Raw genomic sequence first — 12,276 nt, forward strand, 5'->3', positions numbered from 1 at the left:
TGTCCCACGCGGGTGCAGGGATCCAAGCACTTGGGCCATCCTCCTTTCTCAGGCACGTTAGCAGGGAGTTGGATCAGAAGTGGAGCAGCAGGGACTCGAACCAGTGCCCAAACAGGATGACAGCACTGCAAGTGGCAGCTTACCCTTCCATGCCACAGCACCGGCCCCCGAAAGCCAGCTGATTAATAACATAATTCCTAGAATTGGAGAGCCTAGTCCGAGTCTGGCACCCGCACCGCACTGGTTCTCTGACATTGGGCAAGTCATGTAAAGTCTCTGTGCCCTGGTTTGTCAACTGTGAAAAAAGGACAACAATAAAATGTTCCTTGTGACTGTCCCCACTTCAGAAAAGTACCTGGCAGCTGGCTCGTGGCTCACTAGGCTAATCCTCCACCTGCAGCGTCGGCATCTCGGGTTCTAGTCCTGGTTGGGGCACCAGATTCTGTCCCAGTTGCTCCTCTTCCAGGCCAGCTCTCTGCTGTGGCCCAGGAAGGCAGTGGAGGATGGCCCAAGTGCTTGGGCCCTGTACCTGCATGGGAGACCAGGAGAAGCTCCTGGCTCCTGGCTTCAGATTGGTGTGGGGTGCCGGCCGTGGCAGCCATTTGGGGGGTAAACCAATGGAAGGAAGACCTTTCTCTCTGTCTCTCACGGTCTAACTCTGCCTGCCAAAAAAAGAGTACCTGGCAGATGCAGGTCTCCTTGGGGTGTCTGTCCTGATGTAGTTCCCGCAGTCTTCAAGGGGGTCCAAGTCACTCCTGCTGGCGAGACCCTGGAGCACTGCTTGCTCCAGCTCTTTCCAGAGTGTGAGCCTTCGGCTTTCTTGCTGATTTCTGGGAGCACTGACACCCTACCAGTTCATCCCTTCCCCTCACTCAGAACCACTTTCTGCCGCCTACAGCCCCAGAGCGCTGGCAGCCATGTTAATCCCGTCTCAGTGCCGCCTGGGACCCCGAAACCTCTGAGCCGTACTTGCTCGACTCCAGGGGAGCTCTGCTGCCAACATCATCACGTCTGTTCTCTCCTGAGCAGTGACCCCCAGACCGTCCAGACGTCTCCTGCCGGCTGCCGAGGGTTTATCTGACGGCAAATACACATCACCAGGCGGCTCCTCTGGCTGTGTGGTGTAACGGTCGCGGTCAGGGTCGGGGAATTATCAGCACCAAATTAATGACGAGCAAGTGAAGATCCAGGGGCAGGATGGAGCTTGTCCATCCAGACAGAGCAGCTCCCAGCTCAGCCGTGTTGGGTGGGAGGTGGGCTGCGGATGAGGCCACCTGCTGTACCGGGCCCTTTCACTTCTCTCATTCTTAATTTCTTTAACTTTAAACCTGTCTCAGACCCTTTGCCCATGCTGACCTCTCCCAGTGGAACTCTGTTTGCACCCCCCATACAGACCCAAACACAAATACCCACAGACACGCACACATGAATACATGCATGCATGCACACAGACACATGCACACAGACAGGTGCACATGCACACACACACAGACACGCACGCGCTTCACCTAATTCCTCCCCATCTCACATCTAGGCTTCTCACCCCCTTCCTGCACCGTCCACCCTAAGTTGACCCCCCCACCCCAGTTCCCAGCATCACATCTGTCCGTTGCCTTCTTAGTGGTGATCTCATTCAGTCACTTTTTTCTGTTTGTTTCTCGTCTGTGTCCCTCCCTGGACTGCACATGACCTGAGGGCAGGGCCTCTGTTCTGGCCCAGAGCTTAGCACCATGTTTGATAAATAAATGAAAGAATCCCTGAGTCATCCAACCAAGAAGTAGCCTGAGCCCTCGTCTTGGTCTGCTTGGGTGGTTATTATGAAATCCCTTCCCCAGAGACTTAGAAAATGGGGGCTCCCAGTCCTGGAGGTGTGAAGTCCAAAGTCACCATCAAGGGTCTGGTGGGGGCCCTGATTTCTGCTTCCCCCGCGGTGCCTTCGGGCTGGGTGCTCACCCGTGGAGGGAACCAGGACCAGCAGCCCACTGGGCCACTTCCCCAGGCCCAGGCTCTGCCCACAGCAGCTCTCCAGGTTAGGTGGCCTCGCACACATTCCTGGGACACGAACACTCAGACCACAGCGAGCACCAGCTGCTTTCTCAGTGTCGCTCCGAAACTGAGGCCCAGGAGCCACCGACGACTTGGCCAAGGTCACACAGCGCCTCACGGTGTCCCACAAGAACAGAAGTGGCAAACAGTCGGGCCCCGCTGGGCAGAGGCTCGCGGGTGCCCAGCACGTCTAAGTGGCAGGTCACCATCCTAGGGCACACAGGAGGACGCGGAGGCCCGGGGACCCTGCGAGTTGTTGGGGAGCGGATGAAGAGAGGGCAGCCAGGCGACCCGAGGCCCGCGGGCGCTGGCCCCAGCGGCGCGCTGCCCGGCGGGGCTGCGGGGCGGGGACGCGGGCGCCGCGGGAAGCAAACGCGGCGGGACCGGCTCGAGTTCCTCCTGGCAGCCGCGGGCCGGGGCCGGGCGGGGGCGCCTGGTTCTCATCACCCGCGGCGGCGGCGGCGGCGGGCGGGGCCGGGGCCCGGGCGCAGCACAAAGGGGCCGCTGTCGCGCCGAGCCCGGCCCGCCCCTGCGGCCGCCCCTCGGCTGGTGGCCGCCCCTTGTCCCCGCTCCTCGCTCTCGCGCTCTCCCCTCGGCTCCCGGCCGCTCCCTCGGAGACGAGGCCGGGGTCGGCGCCTGGGGCCCATTCGCTCCGCTTCGCACGCTCCGGGGCTAGACGGGGTCGGGGGCTGCGCCGGACGTAAGGACCCGCGGACCCACGAACCAGGCGCCCAGCAGAGGAGCCACCGCCGCCCTTGTCACCATGGTAACGCTAGCCGAGGCCAGGACCACCCCGTTCTGCCCCCTGTCGGCGGGGCACATCCTCCCGACGTGGCCAGGAGTCTGTGCGGCACCCTCACCCTAGCAGGGGTAGAGTCGGGGTCATGCACGGGCTCCTCTCTGGCCAGGTCGTCGCTGGGCCCCTGGTGCGTGCGGTGGATGGGGCGGGATGGGCCAACGAAGGCGCAGCGCGGCTCCTGGCCTGAATCCTGGCGCTGGGGGCTCCGTCACGACCTGCGGGGGTCTGCGTTCTAGACGCGGGCGGGGCTGGAGAGCAGGTTTGCGTAGCATCCCGCGCGGGGTCCGGGTAGATGCGAGTTAAAGCCTCCTTTTGCCTCGCCAGACAGCGCCGGGCGGGCGAAGAGCGCAGAGGCGCAAGCAGGGAGGAGGGAACCGTAACTTGGGATGGTTTTGTTTCAGCCTCGCCCGCCTGCAGGGCGGGCGGCTGGGGGACTCGGTGGGGAGGTGGCCCCGGCAGGGCGGCGAGGGGGGTGGCCTCCCCTTGGGCCTCGTGGACGACCCCTGAGACCGCCGGGGCGCTCTATGCAGAGGGTGCGTGGGCGCCAGGTGCGTGTCTGAGCCTGCACGTCCGGGCAGGCATCTGGGAACGAGGGAAGAAAGTAGCCTGTGTTTTCAAGGAATCCCAGCCCAGCTCCAGAGGGGCCCAAGAGTCCAGGCAGCTACACAGGAGCGATTTTCGGAATCCTAGGGGATTTGCACAGGACGGGGAAGACAGGCGGGGAGTTTAACCCCACGAGGACTTTGTGCGGGTTTCAGTGTGCCCACCCACCTGCAGAAGGCGGCTGTGCTGAGGGATATTCGTGCACACAGCTGCACGGTCCCACACGTGTGCCCTCTCCTACACACAGGCCTTGTCCACAGTGTGGGAGCTGCTAACACCTGGCCAGTCAGCGCCTGCGCACAGCACTGCGCTGTGAACCCAGGTGCCTGCATGCGCACACAGCCGAACCCGTGCACACACTGCCCCGGTGCCGGCTGGAAACAGTCGTCCCGGGCCAGAGGTCGTCCACCTCCCCCTGCAGACCAGGCCCCATGCTAGGTGGTTTACATGCGGGCGCTCACGGAGCACTGCCTGGAGCCACTGGTGTCTCCGCCCTCCAGATGGGGGGACCCAGCCTCTGGGAGCTCCACCGACTGCCCAAGTGCACCCCACCAGGAAGTCCAGATTAGCACAGCTTGGAGTCTGAGCCCGCACTTGGCTGTCACTACTAACCCTGCTGCCATGTGCTGCACAAAGAGGTGTGGGCTACACCTCTCCTGGGTTTGCATCTGACCCAGTTACCAATTCTCGAATCCAGAGCCCCCTCACTGGACCCCAGTTCCTCAAACCAAGCTCGGGCCCTGGGCTGCTCCGTCAAAGGCTGAGCGGCTCTCTCCCGAGTGGAAGTGACGGGTGGCTGTCCTTCCCTTCTCTGGCTTTAAATAGTAGTGGTTATCACCTGCCCACCTCGCTGGCCTTATCTCCGTGCTCCAGCCCCTCTGGCCTTGGTCTAGAGATGTGAGTGGTTCATACTCGCTCCTCCCCAGCCCCTGCAGGTGCTGCTCCTGCTGGCTGGCTCACTTCCTAATGAATTTCCAGTCATTCTGTAAATCTCCACCAAATGTCACCTCCTCGGGAAAGCCTTCCTGAATTTCCCCAACTCTCACTCTTGCATGCCGTGGCACTTGTCACAGTTGTAGCTTGTGGCATGACTTGATGAATGGCTGGCTGGTGTTTGGGGAAGCCCATCTCAGAGAATCTTATGGCAAAGGGATTGGAGATTTATTCCTGTCCCGCGTTTCCCAAATGCCAGTGTCGTCAAAGTTTCCCAAATGCCAGCTTTCATGTGTCCACTCGCTGGGTAAAATCCTATAAGGAAATAATAAAACCTACTACTCAGTGTTTGCTCAACATTTTCTCTTTCAGTCAACTTACTTCATCCATGTAAAAATGTATCTAAGTAGGAAGCTTGCTCTCACAACTGGAAAAATCAGAATGTGTTGTCACAAATGGCAGGCAGCTGGGCGAGCAGGAGCAGCGAAGGCCCCCGGTGCTGGTCGGCTCCGGCGGACGACTCCCAGCCTGGGCACTGCTTTCATTTTGCTAGAAGTAGTGACAGAGGGCCCAGGAGCTGTTGAGAAGCTGCCTGCCTGCTGGCACCAGGGGCATCAGAGGAGACAAGGGGTGGCCGGGGGGGAGCTGGGGACAACTTCCTTGCTGTGGTTTCACACGATGGTCGTGGGAGCCCTCTGTGACCTCACCTAAGGTTTGAGAAGCACTGGTTGAGTCTAGTTCATTTCCTTCAACATTGCCATGGAGCCTATACCTCAAGCCCCTGCTGTGTGCCGGACCCTGGCTAAGCGCTTGGTCCCAGCCGTGGGGGCCCGCGCTCTGTGGGGAGGCAGCTGCCTGTGCGGAGAGCCGGGCTGTGTGAAGGGAGTGGGAGCAGGCGCCTGGGCGCTCACATGTTGTGAAAAGCTCAGAGCAGAGCTGGCGGTGGGGCAGGGGCTCCGCAGGGTGTGGAGGAGCTCGTGCCATCGGGGTAGGGGTGTGGCAAGAGCAGGGATGTGGAGACGAGCACTGAGGTGGTGCTCCCCCCACCGGGGCCCTCACCGCGGGTGCTAGACCGGGAGGCTCACCATGGCGCTCAGTGAGTCTTCCCTATTGCGCAGCTGTTCGTCCTGATGGCTAAGCAGGGGGCGATTTAAACGGCACGGATGCGTTATCAACAGAAAAGAAACTTAGGTTGATGACGAATTGTCAAAAGGCCTGCTAAGTAAATAATAATGATATTATGATAATATCACAAGGCAGGATATGTGGACACAGCAAAAAATAAAGCCCCTGCCTGGGCACGAGAATGTCTGGGAAGCAAAAACCACGTGTTTGGAAGAAGCAGGCAAGGTCAGCTGTGAGTTGGCCACAGGGCCGCGTAGCAGCAGGGAGTCTCTAAGGCTTGCCAAGCAGTGGAGGGTGGCAGCTTGATCTGTGTGTTGCAGAGGAGCTGGGCCCAGGGAAGAGGCAGGAGAGCAAGTTCACCCCCAGCTCTGCTGCCAACTAGCGGGAAAACTGGCTCAGTTTCTTAACCTGTGAAATGGGAATATACATACTCAGCCCATCGAGTTGCTGGGACGATAAACAGTGGCCGCGGAGTGCGGAAGACTTGCTCTGGGTGTCGTCGTGGTCATGTGGCTGGGGTGGGAGGTGGTGAGCCCAGGGAAGAGGCAAGGCAGCAATACAACACAGGCCACACAGGAGACACACGGCAGAGCTGGCCTCCACTGTGGGCGCGCTGATGCCCACTTGCTCCTCGGCTCGCTGTGTCTGAGCTGCATTTCCAGTTTCTGAAAGGTTCATTTAATCAGAAGCCAGGTCTCACTCCCACCACCACCTCCGCAAAAACCCAAAGGACTTGGAGCAGCAGAGGCTGTAGCTGGACGTGAGCAAGAACTTCCTGGCAGGCAGGGTGATGTGCCTTTAGAATTAGGCTGCAGGAGTCCGAGCCTGGAGGTGACCGCCTGACCCTCGCCGGGCTGGGTCTGGCTCACAGGCGTCTTTGGTTTGGCAAACCTTTAAAAACAACCTGGAGCTCTTACTACAAGCCCTGCAGCTCTGGGATCTGGCAGTGTTAGGCAGAGCAATCCTTGACTGATGGCGACGAGCTGGGATGTGTGCCGCAGGCCCCACTGTGCCCTGACGCGGAGGCTGGCCGTCAGGGGTCTCACCCCGAGGGGCCGCTTTCTCACACCTGGTCCTCTCCCAATTTAGCATCTCCCGAAGGAGTTATTTTCTTTCTGTGGCTGCTGGTCTAGTCTCTCTCTGGGCCCGGGCAGGGAAAGGCACAAGACGTGTCTATTTAAACTTTCTCACCAAGTGACCACAAGCCTGATCCCACCTGGTAGCTACCTACCAGCTCCAGACCTTCCTGGACCTGATTATACTTTGAATTCTAGCAAGCCCCTACTGGGAGGGCTCTCGGAGATAGCTGTGCCCAGAATTTCCCTTTTACAGATGGGAAAACTGAGGCCAGCATCCTTCTGTGAACCAGAGGCCGAATCCCACCTTCCCCCGGCAGCGGGCAAGAGTGGCAGGCGGCTCCAGGACCCTGCCCACCTGGGCTTTTCTCAGTCTGCTCTCTTCCCACGTGAGGAGGTGGCTGGGGCTGAGCGATACAGTCTGTGCCTGCTGGAGCTGGCGGCCAAGTGTGGACCTTTCGGAAAAGCCCAGCCCACTGGCGAGAAGGCCCGGCCAGCAACATCTGGGGAGACCATTTGAGAACCGAGCCAGCCTGAACAGCACACACAAGTGCACTTTTATTTTTCTTCCTCTGGGGTGGAAGCACTCACAAGCTGGTTACAGAACGTTTGGAAAATCCAGCGAACCATGGAGCGAATGAAAACGCTACCTTGCGAGGCCCCTGCCTCTCGCAGCCCCCGGGGGTGACTGTAGTTAACACTTTATTTAAAGCCTCTTGGGCTTGGTCTAGACACGCATGTGCGTGTACTGTGGATCATACTGCATGGAAATTTTTCTTTTCAGACAATTACTGAAGAGTCCCAGGGTTTGGATATAAGTAAAGGCGGATCAGCCTGCACATTTTGTACTGCCTGATAAAAATAACACTTAGATTACACTAGGAACAGAGGCTCATTGAAGACACATTAAAATAGACGTAGGTGAGTCTTGCTCCCGCCCCGCCCAGGCAGAACGGTTCCGAGCACCTTGCTGTGTTCCAGGTCAACTGGGCAGGTCAGGTGCATCCCACAGGGGCAGCCGGGAGCCCGGTTCCGCCGCCCCCTCTTTCTGGGCTTCTGTCCTGGGTCGTGGGGCAGCGGCTGTGACCGTCTTGCCTTCTTCCTTTTCAGCTGCGCACCCAGCCTGGGCTCCCAGGAGGAGCTGTCAGCAGGGCCAGCCGGGATGCACTCCCTGGGAAGAAATGGAGACAAGTTGATTGAGGGTCGCGGAAATCATGTGGAGGGGCCCACGTCTGGCTGATGGTGCTGGGCTTCCTGCAGCCGCGGGCGGGGGATTTAGAAGGGGGCGCGGCCAGCATTCCCTGCTGCTGGCCCGTTCGCGGGCACTTCCCCCAGCCCTTGGACAGCTTACGAGCCCCTGGGGTGCAGGCCTGGAGCAGGTCCTGCGCTGGCCAAAAGCCCTGTGAGTTTGGAACATTCTCCCTTTGAACTGGCTGCCCTGTAAATGGCTATGGCTGGTGGTGAGCGGAGCCAACACGTGAGAGCCAAGGGCGTCTCAGCTTGCGAGCCTTACTCGTGAGAAGTAAACAGTTTCTTTAGGCACCGCTGAAAAGAGCAAAGGCTGGGCAGCTGGGCAGGCCACCCCCGAGGCTGGGGACTCTCGGCGGAGCAGGCAGCAGGAGCCTGGGGAAGGGGCGGACTTGGCCACTCCACATCTGCGCTGGATCCTGGCCCTGCCTTTCTCCTGGTCTCTGTGACCCCGGGCAAGATCAGCTTCCGTTTCTTTCTTTGTCAGATGAGGTGTCCCGATTTCACCGCTGGCATCGTCACGTGTGCCAAGCGAGGGCATGTGAGCAGGGCATGGCATGCCGTGGGCTCCTGGAAGCTGCTGGTGTTCCTGGGCTGTGAGCGGAGGATCAGCCAAGAGTTCGAGGGGAGGCCAGCTGCAGGCAGGGGCGCCGGGGAGAACCAGGGACAGCAGCAGTCACCGCCTGTGGCGCCGTGCACTGCTCCCGAGACCCCTGCACCCACCGTCTCCAGAACAATGATGATCTGAGCGAGGCAGGGTGGGAAGTGGAAGCCCCACCTCCCGATGGGGAGACTAAGGAAGAGAAAGCTGGGCAGCACACAGAGGTACCACAGACGGGAACTCGGGTCCCAGGAGCGAGCCGCCTCTGGGGAGGAGACGGTCCGGTGCCTTTCCGTAGTGCACAGCACTCCCTCTCTGGGAGGAGGAAAGAGCTCCTTCCCCGCCCTTCTGGAGGAGGGCAGAGGCCCCCAGAGCTCCTGCTCTGTTTTATTCTAAGATTTGAGTATTTAAAAAATATTGTTTGTCTTTTATTTGAAAGGCAGAGACAGAGAGAGAGGGAGAGGGAGAGAGAGATCTCCCATCTGCTGGTTCACTCCTCAAACGACTGCAATGGCCAGGGTTGGTCCAGGCCAAAGCCAGGAGCCAGGAGCTTCTTCTGGGTCTCCCATGTGGGTGCAGGGCCCCAAGGACTTGGGCCATCTTCTACTGCTTTCCCGGTGCATCAGCAGGGAGCTGGATCGGAGGTGGAGCAGGCTGGGACTGGAACCAGCGCCATATGGGATGCTGGCATCACAGGCAGTGGCTTTTACCTGCCACACCACAGCACCAGTACCCTCTCTCACTTATTTATTTGAAAGGCAGAGAGACAGAGACAGAGAGATCTTCTACCCACTCATTTATTCTCCAGATGCCCACAATAGCAGGGACGGGGTCAGACAGAAACCAAGAGCCTGGAACTCCATCTGAGTCTCCTCTGGTGGCAGGGGTCTAAGTACTTGAGCTATGACCAACTGCCTCCTGGATTGTACCTTAGCTGGAAGCTGGCATGAGAGGTGGAGGTGAGAGAATCCAGGCACCTGTAGAGAACGGAGACGTCCCTGGCAGTGTCTGAACTGCTGTACCAAACTCTCGGCGGACACTGGTGAGTGCAGAGGGACCACTGTGGAGTCTGGCGTAACCGCCCTGTCTGGGGGTCAGCTGATCCGCCACCTCCGGCCCCCATGCAGGGGGAGCACAGAGACCGGGCAGCCCTGTGGTCTGTTCTGCTGGCTGCACCTGCCCTCCAGGAGCCAGACATCAGTGCCGGAACAGCTATGAGAGGGGTACTGGGGCCGGTGCTGTGGCGTTGTGGGCTACGCCTCTGCCTTTGGCACCAGCATCCCATATGGGCACTTGTTCTAGTCCCAGCTGCTCCTCTTCCGATCCAGCTCTCTGCTATGGCCTGGGAAAGCAGGCCCTTTCACTCATATGGGAGACCTGGAAGAAGCTCCTGGCTCCTGACTTTGGATCAGCTCGGCTCCAGCCATTGCGGCCATCTGGGGAGTGAACCAGCAGATGGAAGACCCCTCTCTCTGTCTCTCCCTCTCTCTGTCTGTAACTATGCCTCTTAAAAAAATAAATAAAATATTAAAAGAGAGAGAGAGAGAGAGAGAGGTTCTAAGGAGGCCAGGAAAGGGGGCACTGACCTTGCTGGGGTAGGGCCGGTGAGAAGTCAGAGAAACCCCCTGCGAGGCGAAGGTGGGCCTGAGTCAGCCAGGGGAGGTCGCGCTGGACACGCTGGTCACTGGTCCTAGTGGAAGGAAGACCAGAGGCTGCAACCAAAGAACAGGTGATTCCATGCAAAGAGGGAGGGGGTTGGGTTGCAGTGGGGGCCAGGGAGTGCAGCAGCAAGGCGGGGCGGGGAAGGGGGGTGGGCTTCCAGAGCACAGCAGACCCGACTACTTGGCTGATCTGAGGGTGGGCCGGGAGGCAGCAGCAGGGCCCTGCAAGTCTGAAGGAGTGGTGGGGCCATCCCTGAAGCAGTGATGGGGAGGAGGGGCTTGGGAAGTGGCTGAGTCGGGTTCCATGTCTCCCTGGGCTGTGCCTGGGACACAGCTGGGGAGGCATCCGAGGGCTTGGATTTTGTGTCTGTCGTGAGCACTGTGCCCAATGCACCCCAAACTCAGCAGAAGACACCCACCACGGTCCTCACCCACACATCTGCCTGTGCCCTGGGATGGGGTGAGCCAGGCTGGATCTGCCTGGTGGCTCAGCTTTGAGCTACAGGCCTGTAGGGCAGCCAGGTGGTGGCAGTGGACCCTGACCTGAATCCTCTCCTTGTTCCTCCACTTGACCTTGGGCCAAGGAATGACATTTCAGCGAAGAGCCGCAGGGTGTGAGAGAAAGAACACTGTAGGCCTGGGGGGGGGGGGGGCAGTGCAAAGGCTCAGGGGTGGGACTGGGCCCGGGGGGGGGGGGTTGAGGAGCAGGAAGGAGGGAAGGAGGGGCCATCGTGGATGCGGGGGTGAGGAGGGGAATGGAGAGGAGGTCAGAGAGTGACACAGGAAGTGGCCACACCCCTACTACTGTTGCCGCTGATACTCTACCTCCTCTCCTCCTGCCCACACAGGACCCTCCGTCCCTGGACACAGCCATCCAGCATGCCCTGGCGGGCCTCTACCCGCCTTTCGAGGCCACCGCGCCCACCGTCCTGGCTCAGGTGTTCCGGCTCCTGGACTCCGACTTCGGGGGCGATGGACTGAGCTTCCTGCTGGACTTCCTGATCCCTGCCAAGCGCCTGTGTGAGCAAGTGCGCGAGGCAGCCTGTGTAAGTGTGGAGGGACGTGGGGTCGGGGGTGAGCTCTCCTCCCAGAAAGCCATGGGCCTGGAGGCAAGCAGAGAGCGGGGTGGGCTGATATGTGTTGCCTGGGAAGAACTGGGGCCATTCAGAGGTTTTCCAAGAATGCTTGCTTGTCCAAAGCAAGATGTCACCCCTCCCCCATCCCAGATGGAGCAGGAGAGCCACATGGGAGAAGTCAATGACCTTCGCACTTTGACCAGCAGGGAGGAAAGCCTGAGTAGAGGCATCCTTGGGTGTCCTAGCCCTGAGGAACCAGCCCCGAGGCTGGCACTGTGGGCATCACCAGGCTGCCTTAGCTGAAGTGGGCAGCCTCAGTGGCAACAGCAGGAAGTGGCCCAGAGCTTCCCGGAGGCCCCAGCACTGTTGCAGCTCTCCCTGGACATGCCTTCCAACCCAGATATCCGGGGGCTTCTCCTGCCGCAAAGCAGAGAGGATCACACTTCAGAGCAGGTAGAAAAATCTCAAGGAAGGATCTTGATTGGTCAGGCTTGGCTCATCTGTCCATTCCTACACCAATCACTGGAGCCAGAGGAACAAGGTCCAGGGCTGGCCAGGCTTGAGTCTGCCTCTGTGGTTGGAGGGTGGAGATATTTACTTATTTATTTGAAAGGCTGAATGACAAAGAGAAGAGGGATAAAGAGAGAGATCTTCCATCCACTGGTTCACTTCCCAAATGGCTGCAATGCCAGGAGCCAGGAACTCTATCCGGGTCTCCCACATGGGTGGCAGGGGTCCAAGTACTTGGGCCATCATCTGCTTCTTTTCTGGGCACACTAGCAGGGAGCTGGATCAGAAGCAGAGCAGCCAGGACTCGAACCGGTGCTCATACGGGCTGCCGGCGTCACAAGCAGGAGCTCCACCTGCTGCGTAGGGTGCCAGCGCCCAGGATGGAGCTTTCCAAAGCCAACCATGGAGAGGGGCCCAAGGAGCCAGCCCACCCTTCGCAGGCGTGGCCCACTGTTTTCTGATCTGTTATTATTCAGCACCCACCCCCTGCCACCCCAGCCTTGGGGCCCCACAGAGGTTCCTGGGCCCTGCCCAGCGTTGCTGCCTCCCTGGCAGTCACCCAGAACAGTGTCAGGACGCAGGCTGCGTGCGTCAGCGG

The 12,276-nt window shown here is 59.6% G+C and overlaps 1 protein-coding gene across 4 annotated transcripts in view; it reads left to right on the forward strand.

The window, feature by feature from the left end:
- Nucleotides 1-2,494: 2,494 nt before the first annotated feature.
- Nucleotides 2,495-12,276, forward strand: part of KIAA1755 (KIAA1755 ortholog) — a 36,877-nt gene continuing 27,095 nt past the window's right edge. Inside the window, exons 1-2 of one of the 4 annotated variants that reach the window (XM_089307124.1) lie at nucleotides 2,495-2,812; nucleotides 10,941-11,138. In XM_089307124.1, the coding sequence (XP_089163250.1) occupies nucleotides 2,810-2,812; nucleotides 10,941-11,138 (201 nt within the window). In that variant the 5' untranslated portion in view covers nucleotides 2,495-2,809. The remainder of the gene's footprint in view (nucleotides 2,813-10,940; nucleotides 11,139-12,276) is intronic. The other 3 variants (XM_089307123.1, XM_089307122.1, XM_008256004.5) reach the window with 3 other exon arrangements.

The sequence above is a fragment of the Oryctolagus cuniculus genome, chromosome 11 (genome assembly GCF_051225735.1).
Source record: "Oryctolagus cuniculus isolate XC-2025 breed Fujian yellow rabbit chromosome 11, ASM5122573v1, whole genome shotgun sequence".
In the NCBI taxonomy this organism is placed as follows: domain Eukaryota; kingdom Metazoa; phylum Chordata; class Mammalia; order Lagomorpha; family Leporidae; genus Oryctolagus; species Oryctolagus cuniculus.